Below are 24,112 nucleotides of genomic sequence, written 5' to 3'. Positions count from 1 at the left end.
TAGTTTGGAAATTTCATTATCTTGCGTATTATCAAATGACGGGAACAATTCGATCTTGGTAAAGCTAACCTCACAACAGTGACCGCACAACGCGACGCGCTGAAACCTTGAGTTTTTGAAACAATGGCACAAAACGAAGAAGAGTGGTCGGTCGAGTGCTCCGATGACGAAAAGTACGGAACTGGATCACCAATGGTTCGCCAATATTTTTGCAATTTAACTAATGAATTTTCACCTCTAGTTTTCGTTTGTGTTACCCTTGACATCTTATGGGTATAAGGCTTAACTCATTGTTTACAGTGATAAAGTTTCATTGGACTGTCTCAACTCTTACATTAATGTTTACATTAATTGCAGTAGTCTGATCACTCTATAAGCACTTCATTCAACATAGGTGCTCTGTCTGTATACTTGCTTGAAAATGCATCTCACAAGTAGGCAAGGAGCCCTTTATTATTGTACAATTTATATCTGCTATAAGCACGCGATATTTTACAGGCAGAATGGACCCTAGAGCCGGAAAGTATAGTGGCACTTATTGAAGGCCTTGAAGCAAATAATCATGTACTTGAACTGGATTGGAAGTGTCCAGGGCGGCGTGGTCCTTCTCCTCTCCCTGCCAACAATAGGCAACAAGATCATACTTCCGAGGATTATAAGTAAGGAATAATATTTTTGTTTATTTTTAGCAGTAATAAATCAGATCATCACTAAAGAACGGTTGAACGTTTTCAGAATTGTATTGGATATGACATGATCATAATATTCATAAAAACATTCATTGTTTAATCACAATTGTTTAATGTTTTCCTCACTGTTGAATGAAAAGTGAAAGAACTATGTTTCAGTAGAAGTAGAAATTTACTCATTTATTATTTGTTTTTTACCAACTTGTCAGATAGCTTTGAACTCAAAAGATGTAACATCAATTTCTTCATTATGTTTAATAGAACTGAAGAAAAGTCAGACTTTGACTTCATGGATGAAATGTCATCTCCTCGCATGCCTGTTCGAAGAGTCGGAGAGAGTACTCCTAAAGGCAGTGCTAAGAAAAAAACTGCAAGTTTTAATGGGGTATTATCAACAATGCTGAGACATCGTCGCTTAGAACAACAAGAAATCAACTCAAGTCCTAAGAAATCTGAAGCTAACTCTCCTGGCCCAAAACCTCAGGTAATTTAACAGAAAACAATACTTTATGATCGGCTTGATATAATCAGGCAATCTTACCACATGTTGTAATGCAAGGCAATTTCCGAGGTATTTGCATGCAAGTTGAAATTTCATACTTTTTTCACTCTATGGTACCTGATTCATAATATGGAAAAATCAGTGCAACTATATTATTGAAAAATATCAAACTTGCACATTTCTCATTATTACTTTGTGGCTACCGCAGCCGTAGCTGCCATATGCGTGCTGTGAACTCGTACGGCAGCAAACACCAAATATGTCAAAAGAGCGTTTGGTGAGCAGGCATATCCTTTTAACTAATTTGAGGAATGGTTAGGCGGTCCACATTTGAGCAAATCTCGATCACTTTGAGTGACCGCCTATTGAAATTTTTTAAAGAATTGTAACTATTTGCCAACTAAACTCACATCAGCTTCAATTTTTGAAATGATTTTGTTGGTGTGTACCCTGGATACTGGTACAGGAGTTAGGAAGTCATCACTAACTCATATGTATTTGCCCATATACGGGTCAATTCATTCAGTCATTAGAGGGAGTTTGGTAATATACATATTTTTAGATCTACTCTAAGACCTACCATACCTAGCAAAAGGTATATTTACTATCCTCTGTGAGGAGTTGAACCTATGATACAAGTGTTATATTGGATGAACGGTATACATTGCATATACAACTCATATTATGATAAATATACATATATAATCTTACGTTCAACCAAAGATGATCTTATCTTATTCTGAGTAATTTCACCAATGATTTTCGTTTTTGTGCACTTGAATTTACATAATGAGTTATATCAAGAATGATTAATTATTAGAATGGAATACAGATTCATTTACACAGTAACTGAATATTGTAAGTAAAATATGGAGCGAGAAAAAAAAGATTCCTTCGTATATCACCCATTCAATGGTTCGTCTACAGGTCAAAGGTAATCTTGGTCATAGATGGACTCTATATCTAGGGTTCAAAAAAGCACCCCAACCTCAGTTTTAATTTCTCAGTCAAATGAAAATCATCCATTGAATGGGTAATGAAGGAAAAAGCTCAAATACTACTTCGTCATGGACTATGCAGTTCATTTTTCAAGAGTTGAAGATGTTTGGACTTCCTGGAACATCGTCTTCCAGTTCTTCTTCTGTCGGTAGCAGCGCTGTGTAACATGGATTACTTTTCCCATAAGGAAAATATGAAGCTCCCTCAAGCGTTAGCAAATGGGTCAACAGTTTTGAAAAGTTGGGACGGTCGCTTGGACGTTCAGCCCAACAGGCCTGCATCATTGAATACAATTTGTCGGAGATGGCTGCTGGTTTGGTGAGACGTTTATTTTCTAAAACTACGTGACGAAGTAGTTGATCGTCACGAATGTCAGGATATGGAAATGCGCCGAGCGTTCCGATCTCCCAAAGAACGACTGCGTACGACCAAACATCACTTTTTGGTGAAAACTCACGATCTCGCATTGCTTCGGGTGACATCCAGCGGACTGGTAGTCGTCGTGCTCTTTCATTCTCAGCAATCACATAAATTCCGTTCCTTGATAGACCAAAATCTGACACCTGATTTGAAATCACCAAAATTTATACTGTCTTCAGATGACTGGATTACTTTTCAACATTATTTATCATTGTATTAAAACTCCCTAGTAACAGAAGTATTTGTCTGAAGCTCTCGCAACTAACAAACAAGAAAGAGTAATCTAAAGCATGTTATAGGTGTTTTAACAAAGGCTGGTAATATCTACTCTTTTTTTTGATATGTCACAACCGACATCAGCGCATGTACCTTGAGATTCATATTGGAATCCAGTAGAATATTCCTTGCAGCCAGGTCTCTGTGAGTAATGCTCCTTGTCTCAAGATGCTGCATCCCCCTTGCAATTTGTATAGCAAACCTCAAGAACTCGTCACTCTCTAGTCCCATACTGTCTGCTCTGACTCTGCCTTGTTTCTGGCTCATGTTGTAATAGGGTGGCGATGAAGAAAGCAAAGTATTCACATAATCATGTGTTTTGGCTTGCTCATCTGCTTGCTTGGTTTCTGTGAATTCTTCAATGGTAGGTGTGGCTGGAGGCTCACTGCCTAATGTTGTATATAGAGCTGCAAAGTATAATGACCGATCTCTCCATTAAAGTTATCTGAAGTAATAGAAAATGACTGAAACTGGAATAAAAGAATAATACCATAAACTCGTTTGTTTTTCGTAAGAAGACCACAATTATAGCATCTGAACGTCAGTAACAATGATGAAATATTATCCCACAAACTATGATCACTTTACCAATGATTAACATTGGCAAAGGCACTAGTGTGACTATTTCTGATCTTATGAGTATCATAAATTTATGCCTCAACTAAAGATACTTGGGCAATATGCTCATACTTTCCGTAACACTCGGTCTCGGGCTGCATGCAGAAATGCTGTCATTAGGGAGGCTTGTGAGACTACTAGTAAGACGGCTTCTGATGTCATGGAGATAGGCAAGCAAGTCACCTCCTTCTAAGTACTCTAAGATGGCACAAACCGGATTCGATGGCAGTGTGCAACATGCAAGCAACTGCACAAGATGCGGATGATGCCCAGCATTCTTCATTATCGCGATTTCATCGAGTAAATGGTTCCTAGAAACTGCATCATTACACGAAGTAGTAAAGTTATTCATCTTGACAGCAACCAACGATGACGCAAAACCCTCAATGCTAGCAAGGTAAACTTTTCCAAAATGGCCCTTCCCAATTTCTTTTTTGAAGTTTATACGTGCATACGAAATTTCCATCATATCTGCTTCTCCTTTGTGGATAGCCTCCTAAACATGAAATATCAAAAAAAAGAAGTTTGAAAATTTCACGCAACTGGAATCTATTGATGTCCACTTGCCTCAATTTCCTGTTCAACGTATAGGGCATTACGCTTCGTCAATAGAAGCTGATCTAATGTCGGGCGTCCTGATAAAAGTACAGGCGAATGATAGCTATAAAACAATGAAATTTCTTAGTCCATTTCATAACAGATACCTTTTGGTTATTTAAATAGTATCACAATGGGGACATAATTATAACAGAACAGACATAACGCGAAGTTTCATGTTGTTCCAGTTACTCATTCAAATCAAAAGAAATATGGTAAAGATTCTATTTCTACAGCGCCGGATCAATGTCCGTAATAGGAATGGTCGTGATAACTTTTGCTTACTCTTTGTTGTTGATGTTGGGCCGAATAATGTATTTCTTACGATTGCGAGTCCAGAACATGCTTGCAGTGGCTAACATTGATACACTAACAATCGCACTGATGATAAATATTACCTAAAATGCGAAATGTTAAAGAATATTGTCGTATAATCCAAACCAAAGAGATTCGAATTGGGCAAAAGCCAAAATGTACAAACAAAATCTACATTTCTTCATTTTCGCAGAAATAAAACATGTTTCATGCGATAAAATAAAACACCCCATATTTACATCGACTACGGGCGCTTAGGATTACCAATACTTCGGAGAATACACATTATGGCTGGGTTTGGCAAACTACGGATATTGGGGTATATTTAATATGCTCGGAAAAGCTGTTAACTTACCACCATTCGTGTGTACTGATTATTATTCTTAATTGGTCTAACTAAATAACTGCCTTGTGGCCCATTGCAACCGTTCGAATCTTTGGCAGCCACATAGACGATTCCATCGAGCTTTGTACTACCGTTAGTCCAAACAAACGAGTTGTTATTTGCAGGTACCTGAGCTATTTCTACTGCATCGTAGACTGGAAATCCTCCTCTGGAAACTAGAGTAGGTACCCCATAGCTAAAATGTGATAATTCAGTGGTGAAACACGAGAAATTACAATGCATCAAACGTTTTATGAATGAGTTCAATAAACATGCCGAACATCGCGGTAACAACAGTCATCGTATGTAACCAGTCAATTTGGATTCATTTTGTGATCAAAAGCATTATCCAGCTTGTTAGAAAGCCAAATCGACAATATACATGAATCTGGACCACGGAAGACCCAATTTAAACGTCTGTTCATGGTAGAAATAAGTCTTTCTCGGACTCTCTGATGAAAGCACGGCATAGTAAAAAAATTTAGATGCTAATATATTTACTTGAATCAATTCTATTGAGATTCATTTATATCATGGACGAAAACGTCATTACAGGTATACCTGGGTTACAGAAAATGTGCTACAAAAATGTGCAAAAAGCCACAGTAATAATAAATAGTACCTGACAGTGTAAGATATGATATTATTGTTGTCTGCAGTAGGTGTCCACTTTATGAAGATCTCATTATTTTGAAGTTCTTCTACATCTACTTTTAACTCGGGTAATGATTTCTCTACACCGGCACAGCTACATTTTTTACCAACACAATCTGGTACCCTATATTCCACATTTGGGTGATTGATATTGGGATTTCTGCGAGGATTAGCAAACACTTGAATTCCGTAGACGCATCCTGGGACAATATTCAGCTCCGGAACCCCATATATCACAGGATCCTCAGGTAGATCGACTCGTAGTTGATCTTTGTTTTCCGTAGTGTAGTATAAAGTGCCGTCTGGGCAATCTATCAGACTTTTCGTGAAATCTTGTTGGAGTGTCGTTACCACTATACTGTGACAAAGGTGAAAAATTTACAAATTAAAGGGTGCATGTACTATTCTGTAGGAAAGGGTTTCAAGGATCCGAGGCTGACGCAAATAACTAATCTACGAAACAAAATTATCGAGCAGCCAGATTTGTTGAAGATTATCGGAAAATTCTCGATAACGTGTTTTCATGCGTTGTGACATTCTGAATTACGTTGAAGTATTCAAAATGGCATTATAAAAAAGAGGCTCTTGAAGGCTCTGCTCTTTTTGAAAATAGAAAAAAATTGGTTCTTTTTCCTTTTTGTTTAGGCAGTAAATTATTAAAGGCCACCATTTTGTTTATTTTCAAAAAAAATCTTCAATTAGGCACTAAATTTACAATCAAATCAATAAATTTTTTTTTATTTGATTGATTTCAGATGAACTAGTAAAATGTTATGATAGTTAGTTACCACATGGTCACCGCAAAGCACGACTATGGCATTACTTGGTCTACAATAAATTTTTTTTTCGGTAACGAAAATACGATATATGTCTCTTGTTTTTTTTTTCTTTTCTGGGACTATCGAGGGAATGCAAGGAAGGAGTGACAAATCATTAATATCAACTCATTAATGGTAAAAAGACGCATGAAATGACGGTATATTTCATAGGTATGCAGGTATGCTAGACAGTGAGAAAAAAAAGATTACCGTGATAAGGAGATAGTCATATCTGTGTGTGATTTAAATCATACGTGTTGGATATCAAGAAGAAAAAATTTTGATTCGCAATTTCAGATCGCGTCTCAACATCATTGAGTCTTATTTAACTGTTGTTCATTTTCATTCTTATCTTGAAGAAACATTCAAATTATACACCTAAGGATTGGAAAGTTACCTATACGAATCAGGTTTTCGGCTCGTTTGTGGTGGCAGCCAAGATATGTTTAATTTCACCAATCCTTCCTTATAGATTTGTCCCGTTTCAACATTGTCATGATAATTTTGATCCTCGAAAGCAATCACTGTTAAGTTTCGTGCTGCACCAATGAACTCCACAGCGTCAACAGCATTTTTTAATAATTCATTCACTGATAGAATAATCAATACAAATATTCTCAACTTCTGTAAAAGGCAATCGGTTTTTACCAGCAGAGGCATTTGGTATTAAAGTTGATGCTACCATTTGAATGAAAAAATCACTGTAACAGCAACTTAGGATAGTTCCTCGAAGAAAGTCACATACAATGATAATTGAACTGGACCCGCAATAATTGTCGTTCGCACTTGTCGTGAAACACTGCTTCCGAATCGATTTATATAATCTTTCAGAATATGTGCCACACGTATATCTAAAGATTACACATAATACACATTGCATTTAGTGATCTTGTTTTGAATACATTACCCTCGAAACACATTTCTTTACGCGTGAGAAATTTAGTACCACATATTATACATCTTAAAATAAAAGCTCATACGCCTTTCTCGCGACTCACACACGACTATCGATATTGGCTTTGAATTCGATGTTATTTTCGATCCTTCAACAAATAAGCAACCATAAATGACCAGCACTGCTTACCCTTCGGATTTCAATACGCCTTATCAAAGATAAGTTTCCCATTATCTACGCAGAAGGCCTGTAGTACGTCGATAAGATACATAGCAATAGTGATAATATATTTTTTATATTATCTATATATACATCATTTTATTTACAAGCAAAACATTCCCACCTTGATTTCACTTGGGTGCGATTACATGTGTGTAAAAAAGGAAAAAAATAGATATGAAGAAGGCGTACACTCCGCTGCCAACTACAGTATCCTGATGATAATTCTAGTGAAATCAAGGAGCAATGTTTTAATAAATTAAAGCGTGGTTTTCCGCAGATTCGGAAGTCACGATGCAGTCACCCTCATTCCGATTTCTTTTTATCGGCTCGAAGAAGTCGGATTGTTGCTTAAAGATAAATCAATCTCTCCGTTTGCTCACAAGATTCTCCAAAGCAGTAGTCCACAGATTCAATGAAAATTTCAAGTGTAATTCGATTTTACAAACACTGCACGTGATCTTATCAACGACTTTGACACGAACATTCAGAGTTCTTTTGGTTTCGATATCAGTATTTTTAGAGAAGAAATGAACCAATTTTTGGTCACCTCTCTTTGAAGCATTTAACAATAACTACCGTTGATGCATTATATGTTGGGACTATTCTCAATTATTTGTGCCAAGATAAAAAATATGTTACCAGATCGTACAATTGTTAAATTTGAAAGATATCTACGTGAAAATTAGTCGAATCACATGTTCTCTGAAGCCATGAAAAAGGCGAGCATGATGTTGCAGTGCGTTGTATTCTGCGTTCCGTCGTCTTCACTATCCAACAAAGGCGTGTAATGTTGTAATGTACGAGAAACATGCCGTTACACACTGAAAGCGTGTCGTCCAAAGATTAGAGAAAGATTCAAAGATTCGAGGGCAAGAATTTCGGTTGAAAAGTAATGCAGAGAAACATACTGTGGCTGCAAGTTCGAGCGACAAAGTGGGAAGTATACCGGTGATGGAGATTGTCAGCGGTATGTTCGACCTCTGGATAACAATGCGTATATTTTTTTGCATCTTTGGAGTTTTACCAACCCAGGAACTTGCGTACGCAGAATACCCCACTTTCAAGCTCTGCGTTTGAAAAATATCGTATGATCAACACTCCTATCAGGCGAAATCTCGCGCGAGGCAAATGCACCGTTGATGAAAATGATCCACCTATAGTTTTGAATTTAGGAAAATATATATCGCGTCAGATCGTCCAGCGCGGCGACTAAACAAGTGGCGTTGAAACCGTCCTGATTAATTCTCGCACCTTCGACTTAACATTATTATGCGATGAAATGTAAAAAGTCAACTACGTATTTGTTACCATGCCCATTAGATTGTCTGATGGCCAGGCGTATATAAAAACTTGCACTCCGGCTCCAAACTCGAAGAGAGCGTACTTTGCTAAGACATACCATGGCGGATGCTGCAATTCCGTAAAATAATGCGACGTGTTATCGTACGTTTATTATTGAGTCATTGGAAATCAAACGTACTTGAGTGAGAATAAAGCCTCCATTGGTTGCCGCCATTATCGCAAGACCGAACACTATTACAGCCATTCTACGTATAGATGCCCTCAACTTGCTGGAATAGCTAGAAATAGAATAATTGTTCAGTTTGGTTTTTAGCACAAGTGACATCAATAGGAACTTTGAAGTATTTTATGGGAGTAGTGAAATATTTTACTTCAGCAGTTCTTGATGTTTTTGGATGCAGCGCCTGATATCATTCTCATTTTTTGCATTTTGAAACTGTATACACAACATTTCGAACCTAGCACCAGTGTACCACAGTAACATGGCGTACATCATGTTGAGAACAAGCATACTCCCAACTTGGAAGAGTATAATTATCTGTGAAATCCATAGAGTCACATGAATCCAAGTTGGCTCGATCGAGAACGGGTAAGTTGCGGTCAACGGGAGTGGCTGAGACGATATCACTGGTTCAACAATAAAGCACATCGGCCCGACAAAACTTGCGACATAAATAGTACCATGAAAAGTTACTAATTTGTTGACGTAGAGCTGGAGCAATTCCAATTCGTCGGAGGTAGCGTCTCTCAAAAACATTTCCATCTCAGCTAATAAGATCTGATGAAAAACTTCAACTTACGTCGGGTAGAGATATTGCGATCACATCACTCAGCAATAGATAGCCACCAGACTTGTACGAAGAAAATTATAGAATTGAAATTAAAATAGTCTCAGGCTATTGATGATGATTATTAAACTTTATTTTATGTCTATACTTAAACACAGAAAATGTCTTCCCTTCACCAACCTATTGCTGAAGTGATGATTGAGAATACTTTCGACTATCTTACCTGAAGTCGTGACGTTTGTGATTTGCTAATAATCATTTTTAGAACCGCACTTGCTATACCAAACAGTTCTCCGGAAACTTTTATTATGCGCTCCAAGTCGTTTCTGTTGAGTTGAATAGTGTATATCCACGCGGTTGCAGCTACCATTAAATGAATAATACTAATAAACCAAAAAGTGTTATACATCAAGAAAACTGTGGTTTTGGTTTCGACTGACAACGGCCAGCTAGCAATCGGAGTTACTGCAAACCTAATTGCAGTAATGGCTTTTCTCAACGTAAATCGCCGCGCTGTCGGCATTTTTCTCGACCGAGTTTCTTCTGAATAATGTACGACTCCTTTCAAATAGAGCGCAAAAGATGATTAAACTGTTCTCCATTCGAAACTAGAACATACAATACGATTCTGACCAATTCCCAGTTTTATGAGCCGTTTTAAGCTCCGTTGTAAAGCAATAGTAGAAAACTTGAGACAAAAAAGTGAGTTTTGTTGAAGAAACTTCTGTAACTATCACCTGTACGAAGGTGTCGATTATTCAAGGCAGAAAATAATACACGCGTCCGTCCAAGTAATTCCATAGGGTATAATATGGCGGGGCGGTGATTATCTTAATTACCAAGCTGTCATCCACATGTACATGTACTTTTGATTATGCGGGTGAATTGTTCGATAAACGATCACGAACATCATCCCTTTCCCATGGTTGGATAATATTCTCGTAATTGATAATATATAGAGCACGTCTGTATTTCATGAAAAGACGACCGTTACATAACAAGTGTCACGCAGAATATAGTTATAATTATCAACTACAGAAACTTCCGATAAATGATCGAACTGAGCTTCTACTGAAATGCACTTGTACTGGAATATGCGAAGCTCCAAGGGTAGGTCGACACTAAGTTCGACGAAAAGACTATTTATTTTCAGCATTTTAATAGACTCGGGCAGAATTTTTTTATTAGTTTTTTGTCGATCAAACCTATTGTTATTAGCGATGATCACGAGTCACGAGGAACTCAGCCTTTGGGATAGTGGTCCCAGTCCTCCTCCACACGACCGTCGAACGGCGTCCCTACGAAATAGGTCGTCAGCGTGCCCTTTCCCTTGACGTAGGTCGGCCCTCGATGGATAATTTTGTAGCCAGCATTTTGGAGAACGACTGCCGTGTCCTCGGTAACGTGAAGCTTTCCTACCACACCACAGCTGTCCATTCGGGACGCAACATTCACCGTGTTACCCCAGATGTCATACTGCGGTTTTTGAGCACCCACGACTCCGGCGATTACTGGACCGTGATTTAAGCCTAGGAACAGAATTATTTGTATCAGTGATGTACAACGCATACATGAATATAGCATAGCTACCATTCGGTGAAAATTTGACTCTAAACTGAACGTAAACGCACTGCACCAACTGAACTCACGATAGAATGACGCGATATCACTTTGACGTACATATTTGCGAGGGAATTCGTAAATTCAAAAGCTCACCAATCCTAAGTTTGAATCGTTGAAACGAATCTTTGTTGATCTGATCGAGTATGGTCATCAGGGCCAAAGCAAATTCGACCATAACTATGACGTTGTGATCCTGCTGCTTCTTAGGATCCTGCCAAATCATTAAAAGTTACATATGTATATGTAATCGCATGTGTACTTGAGTCACTCTCAGAAGTGTAATAACATTTCAAATTGGATCAAGCAGTTAACGTATGAACATCATTTCTATTTACGTATATGAATGACGAAATTATACGTGTTTGCGGTCTGCACATCATGATAGTTAAAAAAAACATTTGATGAATTATCACGTACACTTCGATGATCGTCTTCCTGACCAGGACTCAAACCGGAAGCCAACATATACGTACTACCGATCGTCTTGATTTTTTCAATTCCAGAAAATTTTGGTTTCAACAATAATTTATCAAAATCACAAATGATTTCGTTTAACAGTCTAAGGCATTCCAGTCCTTGTTTATTAATATCCGTTTCATCGTAAAATTCTTTGTAGTTTGGAATTGATGCAAACATAACTGCAACGCTGTCGTAACTTTCGTGGTACAGTTTCTGCAACATAAAATTCTCGGCTCAAAAGTGAACTCTCAAAGGCACTCGAGGTGATGACTCATGATGAAATTACGATCAAGATACAGTGACGTACGTAAAGGTAGCGCGCCAATATGTCAATAACTTTATTTACTATGCTTACTTTATGTTAAATATATACTGTCAAATGAGGAAAACTTTTCATTTATCCTATAGGCGATATTTGATAAATTCCGTACTTGTATTGCTCGGCTGGCTAAAAAATGATCAGCGACATGTGCAGGAAGGATATTTTCAAGGAGAATTTTATTTATTCCTCTCATGGTTTCAACTTCATCTTGTTCGACTTTCAACTTGCTTTTCCATAGAAAGTCCGCGCGAGACGTGTACTCCACTTGTCTATCCAAGACATGCAGTATCAATACCACCACCATCAATAGGTATGCCGTTTGCGCAAGGTAAGGGATATCCGAGAAACTGCAGCGTGGAAGATCAATTTGCGGTTACCAGTATAAACTCATTGATGTTATTCCGCGGATATGTGCTTACTTGTTCGGTTGCAAAGCTTCGGTGTAACTTGGTAGTGTCACTTGTGACATAGCTCCCAGTATACCGAGAACACTGACCAGCATCACCGAAAGTTTTAAAAGAAATCCCGCCCTCAAGTGCGTCCAGCTGACTGTAAGGGCCAATGCCGACGAATATTGCTGGACCTGAGAAGGAATGAGGTCTTCGTATGTTAAAATTACGATACGACCGACACATCGCATAGCTCGGCATGATCATCAACATAGATTATCTCGACAATTTGCTAACAAAATAGGCAAAACGCTATCATATTCTTGACAATGGCTCTCAAAAAGATACGGGGTACTGAGGGCTACGGGATGCAGATGTTCCGCAAATTTGATTAATTTTACAAAACAGACAATCATGTCTAGGAAAGAATGTCCAAATTGTAATGTTCCTTTATCGATATTAAACGGCAGCCGTCAAATCAGCACGCTCACCCTTAAAAGTGTATCACGTTCTGTAGCACCAGCTTCTATTATTCCTACGATCGCACTAGCGGCGGACAAGACAGCTGTAAATAGATAAACAAAGATACGGAATCCCCGACTGTTTGCCACCCGAGGTAATCGAGCTTCAGTATTGATGTCACCGCTGGTTTTTCTAGTGTACCAAAATGTGGCTGCGAATATCAGTAGACACGCTGCCCCGAATCCATGGCACTCGTAGACGATGATACTCCTGCAAAAATGATGTAGATTCAGAAGCGATTATGACCGTCTATTTCACCCTTAAAGAATAACGTACTTGGGCATATGAAGTGCTTGAATGCAGAAAATTCCCAAGTACAAGATAACAGACGACATCACGTAAAATGAGCAATGCTGATCTGGCTGCACTCTGTATTGGTGCTCTTTGTCCAATTCTCGAAACCAATAGGTGAGCGCCGACATCTCCTCGTTATTGCTGCACCATTGCCTGCAGAATAAACGAATAATAAATAATTTGCTATGGTATTCATGAAAAATTAACTCCACAGAGTCCCAGCGAACAGCAGGTGATTGAAAAGTTCTGTTCTATCGGCGAACTTGCCGTAATTCGTATCCTTTCCAAGTCCAATCGTGAAACTAAAATTTTCTCAATTCTACTTATTACGTATTCATTAACTATTTGGGAGAGTCGGCCGGGGAGAGGGGAGTCAATCATGACCAATACATTCGATTAGTTTTGCGGCCAAAGCTGAAGAGCCTGCAATCGTACATTGGACCTGCAGTTGATCAGTAGTTGATTCTGATGATTTATTTACGGAATAGCAACTGACCTGCCGAATGCATAAATAACCGCAAGGTCCTGTGTCGTGCTGCAAAGTATTAGCCGCCATCCAATCCGATATTGTTGTTTAGTGCATTTCACGAAAACTTCTTGCTAATGCAAACAATCTTTCCAATCACCTACTGCTTTCTGTTATGCGTTCCTTTTCTGGCACACGGATGCAGAGGCTGGTTTCTAAATATATTGCAGCTTACAGTTAATTTGGTTAGTTGGTTTTTCAGCATAGGCAAGTCGTCGAAACCGTTGAACATTATATAACTTCATACAGTCGATGGATTACTCACTTAACGTTGAGACAATTAGTAGTACTGGTGAGAAGATTTGATTCTATCATCGCGATACTCTGCAAAACGATCGAAAAATTATCTCCGGTATTGAAATGATAGAAGTTACAAGTAACGACTTGAAGATTATGTCAGAACCGTAAGTCCGATATTCTTGGCCAAAGTCGAATCTGCGATATTAGCGAATGGTTTGTCAGCTCCCCAGCTTTCAACGTACTTATTCATCCTGCTGCTTAGTCTGGATCTGTATAATTAACGATTATTGTGCTATTTTTAATGATCAGTTCGTACAGGCGATCGGCATGGCTACCTGGATGGTGCTGGGCCTTGTTCTCCTCCTGATATTCGATCAATTCCATTTCTAGACCGCGGTTCCTCACACTCCGTCTGAAGACCAAAAAACATTGACGAATTGGAGTTCGGTTCACAAGTAAATAACATTACGTATTGAGTCGAAGAAATCGCACTACGCGAACTGTGTCAATGAATTTCGAGTAACCGCTTGTACAGTAAGTGCAATTTAATTGTACTTTACTTTCGTTGTATTAGGTCAAAATAGAACAAAACGATTATGAAACGGAGGTGAGTTGATGATTTACTGAGACGTGCCATGTAGGACTTCTAGATCTATATCGTATAGATTGGGAAAATTTATTGAAAACTTACTTTAGGCGATATGATGAGAAAGGTTTCAATATTGTGTTCAGCCAAGTAGCTTTGTCGGGATCCTCCATTTCCGGGTTCTACTTGAAATCGATCTCCAAGCTGAAGCATTGTTGCTTTTGACACGTGGACTCGCCTGAAAAATTTAGTTACCACTTGATAAATGTATGTATTGTATTTCTTTGATCAGTATATACCACTACATAATATTGAAAGTTTTTATTTAATCAGCCTATAGCATCGTACGTAAAATTTCTTTTATTACCTAATGACTAGGGGATAGACGGTTCAAGATCGCTTTTGTATTAAAAAATTTCTCATTGTCAGTAATGATGAGGTCTCCGGAGGCTTTAGGGCCAGCAAATTAAGCAAGACCGTTCCATACTGAATTTGACTAATCGAACGAATTGTGTTACTCAATTTTATTCACATTCTCTTGAGCTTTGATAATCCAAAATCGTCTGAATTTTCATTGCGACAACACGGGACTACCATACACGGGGCTACCGTACGCGTTATCATACATAGATACGTAGATATTGTACAAAGCTGAATCTACAGCCACAGACCATCGTCGTAAAGCGGAGTTCACGACTTTTCAAGAATCTATTCTTACTACAGTAATTCTTTATACGCCTCTTGTAACTTTAGAAAGTTTCAATAACTTCTTTCTCAGTTGTCAATCCAATGTTCTTTCTAGAATATTTCATCGATACAATTTTTTGCATCCCTACAGTTTGGCATCGTATTTTTAAATTAAGTAAGATGTATTTGGTGCCGCTCGGCAGCTGTACCGTGCTGCTGCGAATTGCGATCGCGTTACCTTATTTCCGCGTTCCGTACGATTCGAATCCGGCGACCGCGTAACTGATCCTGTGTCGTCTACCCTGCGGTATTCGTCCACCCTTACTCCCCTACTTCGTTCGACCATTTCCTTCTACTTTCCGCACGGATGGTGGATTCTCTGTAGGCCACGATCAAAAAATTTGTCATCAGTAAGCATCGTATCGAGTGTTTGAAATTAAGCAATATTGTTCAGGCATCACAGAAGATTCTCAGTTTCCAGAATAAATATTGAATGCAATTCTTTTCTATCAGCTTTCACGTCATCTCAATGCCGAATATTATCTTTGAAGTAACGCGATTGTTTCGTAATTATATAGCGACGCCCAAAAATCTATGTTTTCAAAACGATTTTTGTCGAACGTGTGACCACCATCTGATAATGTTTTTAATATTTTTAATATCAAAACTGTGAACAGCGACCTGAAGAACTTCGCAGACAGACTTTCTGTCCGGGCAAATCAAATCATGCGCCCAAGTCTCTGCTGGCAATTCGTGATTTAAAGCTATACCGCACGTCGAAGTGAGAGAATAGTTAATAGTAGTAATTAGAAGACTTACCCCGGCAATCCGCCACTTTCCATATGATTTGCCAAAGTAACGTCATCGCTCCATACATCAAATTGCCATTTCCTGAGACCTAAAACACCACATAGTACGTTCCCGGTATGAATTCCAATTCTCATGCCCACATTAAATCCTGTTGCCTCACGGACAAACCTATGAACACAGAAAACTTTCTCTACAGATTCATTTAATAAGAATTTAGATGCGTGAACACCGCAGGCCTCAATGTTGTAGAAATTAAAATCATCTACCCCATAGTTCTCTACGTTTCGGGACTGGTTAATTCACTAACTAATTGTAACTTCCTTCCATTTCCGACATTTGGGAAGACTCATACCGTATAATTAGAAATACTAACTTTTTTGAGGGGAAAAATGCGGTGCAAACCCAGGCAGCACTCACAGTTAGATATCAGCCATGATTAGGGTATTGAACGTCGATTTTACTTCGTGTCATCTACTTAACAACAATAATCGTATAAGATGCAGAATCATTTACCGTATTGCTTCGATCATTTCCAATCCCATTTTTACGCAGTTATACGCGTGGTTAGGCCGCGACACAGGAAGTCCCGAAACACAGTAGTAGCAGTCACCTAAGATTTTTATCCGCATGCATTGATTGTCCTGAAACATAGGTAAGTGACCAGTGATCAATATCACGCTGTTGGTCTTCTATAAAAAACGACGATGCGATGAGATGTACTATGTCATCTGATTCGATCAGACAGATAAATGTAATTGGATCACGATGATTAAAAAGACATTCCGCGTTCACTGCAGAATCATTTTCAAACTTGGAATCATCAATATAAATCCCACAGAAAACCAAATGAAATACGGTTTTCTCAGTTCATGCACAATTGGTAGAAACAATGATAGAATAGTCTCACCTGTGCTATTTGATCAAATCTTCCGAAGAGTTCGTTCAAGGTTTTCACGAGGTCGGAAGCGGACAGTTTTTCGGAGAGAGGAGTAAAGTTTACAATATCCGCATACAATATACTGCAAACAATAAAAAAACGTTCGAAAATGGTGTTGGAAGTTGAAATATCATGCCGATAAAATATGAAGCTCCTCTGGATATCATGTTATCGCAATTGATGCATAACAGTCGAAAAGTTCGGTGCAATCCAGCTTCATCAATTTCCAAAATGTGATCGACAAAATTTATTCACCTCACATTATTGTGACGCTGGACGTACATTTCGTGAAATCTGGTATGTTTGTGTTGACTGACGTCCTGGCACACATTAGCCATCTTTAGCATTATACTTCTTTTCACCTGGAAACGTAAAATCCTCAGTTAGACGCCTTCCGGACTTGGCTAAAAGAACTAGATCTCATTTTTAAATTTGAGATAACGCCAACGACCGACTAAACATGATTGCGGTTACGAAAAGTTCGATGTTGAAGAGTATCAAGTGTAAGATGAAAGTTGATGATGAATGATATTGATTGCACGAAGCTGCAATAAAGGAAGACTGAAATAAAACTAACGTCTGGATTGATTTTGAGTGATACTTAAACCAAACTTAAGAGAGAGTTTGAAAAGCCTCTGGAGATCTGAGCACTCGAAATGCAATTAAATTACATTTTCGTTACTATTCTATACTCCCAGTTTACCTCTGCAGCAATATACGCTGGTATCACACTAAGTAGTAACTGCTCTTGCTGTTCACGTTCATACTCTAGTTTTATTCGGGACTCAATGACTGTACTCGTCCCCGAGAATGTACGTCTGTGAGATTTTGATGTTAGTCCTCTGTAATATATACCAGCTCCGTTAGCCATAGCTAACAGCAATGCCTCAGCAATTATCTGTAAACCAAGATTAACGTTACTACAAATGAATCGATGTCATCTTCATCTCTCCGGAGAAAAATGATCTTTGCGTTCCATGTGATTTTCGATTCCACGAATCTAGTACTCGTGATATAATTTGCATCACTTACTTGAATATATAGCGGTGAGGAATTTCCGTCTATAATTTTTAACGAGTAATTTGCCAACTTTAACGATGTCAAAAGTAAAGCTACTGCAGTAAGAGGAGCCCGATGTCCCGGCAGTGCGGCATGGATGGCTATAATGCCACCGTAGAGCGAAAGGGGTTCTTCCAAAAGAAGCAGGCCACCACCTAAGGTGACCGCAGAAACTAAACCAATGACAATCTGACCACAAGCCGACGACATTAGGGATGCAAGTCGTGTGATTATCAGAAGTGATATCGAGGACATCAAAATGACCCCCAGAGTAAGCACTGGAAGAAGATAGCGCGCCATATCCTATGCAATCGGGAACAACAATTTAGAACATCGTAGAAAATTGTCGCTTGATTGAGACATTTTTGAAAATGGCTCGCTTCGGGCACACTTGAAATTCATGGCCCTTTCCATCGATTTTATCAATTGAACGGATTTTGTTGATATCTGTGCTGACATCATGTTTATACACTTACAGAAAAATGAAAGATGCAGAAGGCCAGTAATGCAATAGATGTGGCTATCACAGCAATGACGAGTATCGCCATGTATAGCGATGCCATTAATCGACCTTCGTATCTGCTACGTAATTTTTTTAGCTCTCTAATGCTACCGTCGTCGACCGACGACGAGTCCTGAGAAGTCGAGTCTGAAACGAGACGAAACACATTGGATCAAATCGTAATCAGAGTTTGGATTATCAGGTTGTTCGCTTACGAAGGAACGAATCATGTCTGTCTTGTAAATCTGAAAATAACATCGATTTTTGACGTTTTGGATGTAAAATATGTATTTTTGCTACTTTCGTTTTGCTGGCATCATTTGTACGAAGTGTCCAACTTCTTGCCTTTGTACAACATGGTAAAACCTATTCCGAACAGCGAATTTCGAGCGAATCTCGAGGTGGCCTCATAACGCAGCGCTCAGTTTTATTGAGATCGAAAAACTTAATGCTAAACAGACGTATCAATAAATACCAACTTTTCGTAGTCAGGACACACGTGTCATATAGCTAAAAGGTATTAATAGAATGAAAGGGGAGATATTAATGACGTGTGACGCAATAACGTATGTGCGATGCAGCTGTTCTTCTTCAATCTTGATATTTACCTTCTCTTCGCGAACTTACAAACATACGCGGCTTTCACGCGTAACTATATAATCGACCAATAAAAGGGTGAAATACACCGGAACGATTTTGGCCTGATTATGCCAATGAGTTTTAATTTCCCACATGAGTGTGTGATTTTGTCACACCACACACAGTGTTTTTGTATTATTGAAACTCAATCCACAAAAAGCCAAATAGTCACTGTATAAAGCACAGAGGAATTGTACAGCATTATTCATGCTTTATCAAACTGCTAATTTTTTATTGGAACAATAATCAATATGTACGTGATTGTACTGCATGAATATGCCTACCTACAAATTGAACGACAGATATACATATAACATTAGCTTTTAATATTGCAAACAAAATGAAGAATAATGAAATATCGATGTTCCAATTACAATCATATAAACGCAATTCGTTTTCTTCATGATTAAACGGATATCAAGTTTTCGACTATGATGTCTAATAATGATGATTTTTTTCTGCCAACTTGAATCACATAATATATTACCTATGATATTACCATATGTTACTGATATAGTAATAAAGAATTATTGAAGCATCATTTAGGTATAATATAGCAAAAATGCGTCCTAATCTTGCGAAATGCTCATGATTCAGGAGATAATTGATAAAACGATCGGCCCTGCAGTGCTTTCCAGCACCCCGCTAGCAGTTTTTAATGTACTTGGCGCGAGACCGCCAAGTCTCTCGATGTATCGCCAGGTTCAATTTGATGACAATGTTATCACAACTTTGCCGATTCAGCAATCAAACACTTGATGCGTTACATGTAAGATTACGTTCGTAGAATCTGCTCTTGATTTACGCCCTTGAAAATGTGCTGCGTTTACACGCATAATATCTTTGAAAAAACAGAATTATTATTTGGTGAACGATAAAATAAATGTTCGTATAAAATTTTCGCCAAAAAAGTTTACTTGACGAACACAACGGCCGAACCAAAGGCAAAAGAATTCGAATAAAAATCTAGTTCAATGCTGTAGTACAGTTATATCGACGATATTCGAATACGAATACCTTATATTTTATGAGATTGTATGATTCACGTTTTCAAAAATTGATTCGAAGAATTTTCTCTCGATGACATCGTTCGATAAAATTATTTTCTCGTTGTACTGTAGAAAGAAGAAGAATTTTCAAACAACAACGAAGCTTTTGTTATTACCTTTCTCTGCCATTATCTCAAAAGCTTGTACCGCACACCGGTTGAAGGTAGCCGAAGCGCAATCCAAGCTTCACTTACCACGAAACTCACTATTTTATCACTTTTTTCCCTGTACTTGTAATTTTACAAATCTATGCACGGGTAGATGATGATAATTGTTGGGAACCACAGACAAATAACGACCCCCACGAGACGCGGAAAACTGATTGTAAACCGAGCGTTTGCAACTAGTGACGGTTCGAGCAGTGTATAATTTTGAACCTTGCGAGATTTACACATAGTCGCTTCGTCGTATTTCGGGTTTATATTCGCCGAAGACCACAGTCATCACGCGATGTAACAACACTCTACCTCCAGCCATCGCTATGTGGATATAAATACTTTCTCACGAATCACTCGATTAATTTCGATGGTTGATGTGCACACATCAATGTGAGAAAAAAGGGTTCGAAGTCACGAAACTGGAATATTGAAATCCTAGAATCGGCAATTTTTGTTGCCCACCTCACAACTTGGAAAGATCCACTCTACCTATATGGGAAGATGATTGAAAAATCTTCGACTTCTCCAAGGTTGCGGTCCAGTCGAATTATACCTTCTGACTAATTTCTAAATTATTTGCTGTATATTATCATAATTGATTTTTTCAAAGTATCGAAAAGTCTTCTGTTCTGGCTGTAGTGCCAAGTTGCTTCGTAGGCTACCAATACTTTCCTGAAAAATAATAATAGAATGTAGGTTTCATATCGTGATTAACCGTTATCTTTTATTCCTGGATCATTCGCGTCTCGGAATGTTCAAAGCAGCTATACAATAATGCGTTTGATTCCTCTTCATCAACGATCAAATGACTAATTATGGTATTAGGTCTACAATTTTATCATTTGACTCAATTCACACTTAAGGTCTTAAGGAATACCGTATTTGCAGCAGTCAATGCAATCGGTTGACGTTGATCTAGATTCTCTGTTTCCGGAGATCCATACTTTTCCTGGGGCTGACCATTTCTACGAGGGTGTTATGATCCTCGACAAGCCTTTCTTCATGCATTGCTTTTTTATCCTAGTCCTCAATACTTTTGTTGTACTTTTCTGCACTTCTTGGTCCTACGAATTATTTTATATATCTATGTACGAGCATTTTAATTATTGGCAGTTGCATTTTTCAGCCAATATGATTTAATATATTGCTACGCAAATTAGGAAACTGAATTGCTCCATTTCTAAATATAATCCGGTCACCGTTCGTTTGTGATACTCAAGGCGAAAGAAGGTTGATTAATTATCAATGTCAGGACCATTCTAATCTGTAAAGGGATATGGATTCATGTATATTTAATTTCTGGCTTCGAAAATAGCATAAATTTCGAGATTATATATGCTCTATTTTCTTCAGTTTTAGGGTAAAAAATGAACATCGTTTATATGTCTGTAATCTAATGTATTTTGAGCTGGAAAATTCGAATCTGCAAATCAAATTGTTCTACCGGTCGGAATAATCGAGCTACCACCAATTTTTCGGTTAAAAATAGCTCAATTCATTCGACGAATTAGTATTTCTTAGGTCAAGATACTTAAGAATATGGTCAAACAAAAAAAAATTTATTGCTCAAGTCGCAAAAAATTTGTAAGACCCATTTTCTTGGGCCTTTTTTCAACGTTTGGGTCCAGATGGTGGTAAACCAGGTATTTATTAACATTTTAGCAGCTGATGATACATAGCCACGTACCGAGACGTTAGGAATTTCATACATAGTATTACATAAAGCAAAGGCGCTGACATCTAGGATCTACCAAAGAACGAATAGGATTATCGTTTTTTTTTCTTGTTTTATCTTACCGTTGTTGAACATTTGTTGATCTCAACGTCTATTGTATCGGTGCAGCCAGAATAATTTCATATGGTCGAACCGCAAGTTAGATAAATTCGGCGGTGGAGTTATAATCAGCATCACATCAGCAAGGTATAAGATAATTAGGTGATGTCCAAGTAAGTAAGAGTTGTGAGAGAAAAATTACTAATAAACATAACGACATAGTTAATTTGATGAGCTTCCCTATCACTTGGACAGGCAGAAGTCCAAGTAAAGATTATTAATTATTATTGTCTAGAATTATCAAAAATACATCTAATTATAATCACAGTCATTCATCAAGGTAATCGTAATAATCATTACAGATGTTGTCAAATAGTGCTTTGCTGAAAATATGTGGATATGGAACGTTTTTCATGAGCGGTATTGCCCTACTGGCATTTGAGGAAATACAAGCACGCATTCGTAAGTCTACATGCTATTTAGAAGCCTTCACATACTTTAATAACAACACCGGAGCTGTTCGATATTTTGGAGAACCCTTAAAAGTTGGTCACATCACCAATGAATCCGAAGGAGAAAATGATATGGTTAGATGGTACACAGTGCCACTTAAAGGCCCAGATGGCAAAGGATCTCTTTATTATCAAGTAATCAAAGAGAATAAATGGCTTCTATCAAAGGTAGAAGTCGAGTTAGGCAAACTACCTGGCAGAAGGTTTCTCATAGTAGATAAGTATGATTTCAGCAATTCGAACAAAGATCTTGAAAACAACCAAATGGAATAGCCTACTTGCTGAAAAAATAATTCGTAAATAAAACAATTAGTTTGAATATAGCCACAGATTTATTTGTCTGCTAACACCTGTCCAACCTGCATTACCTTGGAGCAATTTGTTGAAGCCCCCAAGTACTGAACAATTGTCACAGAGATTTTAAACTAATAACAAAACTATTCATAGGGTATAATAGCATATAAAACCAAAAAAATCTAATTTTAGTATGCATACTACAAGTAATACAAAATATATTATTTAATTTATTCGGAAACAAATATGGTGATTAATACTAAATACTCCTTTTTTGAAATTATACACACAACTAATTTTTGTATGAGAAATCACAGTTAAATCAAAAAATCAATGCAACAAAATGTGATTTCAAATCTTAGATTCCAAATTCTTCGTATTAAAAATACAATGGAAGATATAATTACAGTAGCAGAAAATTTTCCTGTATTAGACTTCTAGATGTTTCTTTGTCATTTTCTTTTACCAATACTTGACAATGGAATGACCATAAGGCAATGGATGTCCCCAATGAGATCCCACAAACAGCGGTCCATGAATTAGAGGCGATGGCGCAATGAGTGGTACTGTCACTATCGCAGGTGGGGGTGCTACCAGGAGATGTCTTTTATCACGGGCTGCATCATCCACTGGAGCACTTGTAGCAAGAACAATACAGAAGACGACGGTGAAAAGCCTTATCTACGATCAAAAATACCAGAACAAACTAACAGCTATTTTTTAATATTTATGTGAGCTTATCATAAGATGTATTTATGATGTATTACAATTAGCAATAGCCAGTTTTCAATCAAGATATTTTTGTTAATATATGAGAATGAAAAATTATCTAGTATGGTATATCAAACCTTACCAGAAGTTTCATGTTGGTGTTTATAGACGAGTATGCTACTTCAAAGCTTAACTTGTAGTGTGCTCTCTGTGGTTAGTTCCTTTGTTTATATATGCTAGGCTTACCCAGGAAATAGTATCATGATCAATATCTCTACCTTGATGTATTTCAGATACTCAATTGTTGTATCCGCATGTAGTCATGCATATCATTTGTTCATCTCACAGATACATGTGATCATGTGTCCTTAACTGCAGCTTCATTCCACATAAATTAGGATTTCTTACAGCTTGTGTGAAGTATTACTTATACTTTTCAATATGAGGTAGGTGTATTAATTTACTTCAATGAGCATATTCTACATAGTTCTATCAACTTGCTTCATTGACTGATTTTTAAAATATCAAAGTTAATCTAA

The 24,112-nt window shown here is 37.8% G+C and overlaps 5 protein-coding genes across 9 annotated transcripts; 2 read left to right on the top strand and 3 right to left on the bottom strand.

Annotated features, from left to right (window-relative positions):
- Positions 1-53: 53 nt before the first annotated feature.
- On the top strand, positions 54-6,234 carry LOC105685088 (PAXIP1-associated glutamate-rich protein 1A). Its single transcript, XM_012398928.3, has 4 exons — positions 54-195; positions 499-659; positions 951-1,173; positions 6,211-6,234. The coding sequence occupies exons 1-4, from the start codon at positions 124-126 to the stop codon at positions 6,217-6,219; spliced, it is 465 nt and encodes a 154-aa protein (XP_012254351.2). The 5' UTR covers positions 54-123; the 3' UTR covers positions 6,220-6,234.
- On the bottom strand, positions 1,680-7,323 carry LOC105685087 (vascular endothelial growth factor receptor 2-like). Its single transcript, XM_012398926.3, has 8 exons — positions 6,671-7,323; positions 5,424-5,813; positions 4,772-4,997; positions 4,387-4,499; positions 4,072-4,165; positions 3,577-4,000; positions 2,980-3,293; positions 1,680-2,753 (listed from the first exon to the last, which is right to left on the bottom strand). The coding sequence occupies exons 1-8, from the start codon at positions 6,931-6,933 to the stop codon at positions 2,280-2,282; spliced, it is 2,298 nt and encodes a 765-aa protein (XP_012254349.2). The 5' UTR covers positions 6,934-7,323; the 3' UTR covers positions 1,680-2,279.
- A 184-nt stretch (positions 7,324-7,507) lies between these two features.
- LOC105685031 lies at positions 7,508-10,279 on the bottom strand. 5 transcript variants are annotated; one of them, XM_048651675.1, is made up of 7 exons: positions 9,704-10,279; positions 9,493-9,543; positions 9,064-9,230; positions 8,871-8,970; positions 8,699-8,800; positions 8,299-8,457; positions 7,508-8,211 (listed from the first exon to the last, which is right to left on the bottom strand). In XM_048651675.1, the coding sequence occupies exons 1-7, from the start codon at positions 10,001-10,003 to the stop codon at positions 8,158-8,160; spliced, it is 933 nt and encodes a 310-aa protein (XP_048507632.1). In that variant the 5' UTR covers positions 10,004-10,279; the 3' UTR covers positions 7,508-8,157. The 5 variants fall into 5 exon arrangements, with proteins under 5 accessions (XP_048507632.1, XP_048507619.1, XP_048507625.1 ...); XM_048651662.1 differs by lacking the exon at positions 9,493-9,543 and having other exon boundaries at positions 9,064-9,470; XM_048651668.1 differs by lacking the exons at positions 8,699-8,800; positions 9,493-9,543 and having other exon boundaries at positions 9,064-9,470.
- A 155-nt stretch (positions 10,280-10,434) lies between these two features.
- LOC105685036 (adenylate cyclase type 2) lies at positions 10,435-20,625 on the bottom strand. The gene is made up of 19 exons (XM_012398839.2): positions 20,241-20,625; positions 18,411-18,583; positions 17,908-18,237; positions 17,579-17,773; positions 17,131-17,237; positions 16,846-16,957; positions 16,452-16,579; positions 15,948-16,106; positions 14,547-14,679; positions 14,191-14,267; positions 14,019-14,124; positions 13,881-13,939; positions 13,072-13,242; positions 12,765-13,005; positions 12,304-12,467; positions 11,994-12,231; positions 11,521-11,775; positions 11,197-11,314; positions 10,435-11,009 (listed from the first exon to the last, which is right to left on the bottom strand). Exons 1-19 carry the CDS (start codon positions 20,251-20,253, stop codon positions 10,723-10,725), a joined length of 3,066 nt encoding a protein of 1,021 aa, XP_012254262.2. The 5' UTR covers positions 20,254-20,625; the 3' UTR covers positions 10,435-10,722.
- A 1,679-nt stretch (positions 20,626-22,304) lies between these two features.
- On the top strand, positions 22,305-22,891 carry LOC105685092. The gene is made up of 2 exons (XM_048651697.1): positions 22,305-22,323; positions 22,419-22,891. The coding sequence occupies exon 2, from the start codon at positions 22,419-22,421 to the stop codon at positions 22,839-22,841; it is 423 nt and encodes a 140-aa protein (XP_048507654.1). The 5' UTR covers positions 22,305-22,323; the 3' UTR covers positions 22,842-22,891.
- Positions 22,892-24,112: the final 1,221 nt, after the last annotated feature.

Source organism: Athalia rosae, chromosome 1 (genome assembly GCF_917208135.1).
Source record: "Athalia rosae chromosome 1, iyAthRosa1.1, whole genome shotgun sequence".
NCBI classification, from domain to species: Eukaryota; Metazoa; Arthropoda; class Insecta; order Hymenoptera; family Athaliidae; genus Athalia; species Athalia rosae.
Note: the sequence above shows the minus strand (reverse complement) of the source record. Positions and strands in the feature narration are given on the sequence as shown.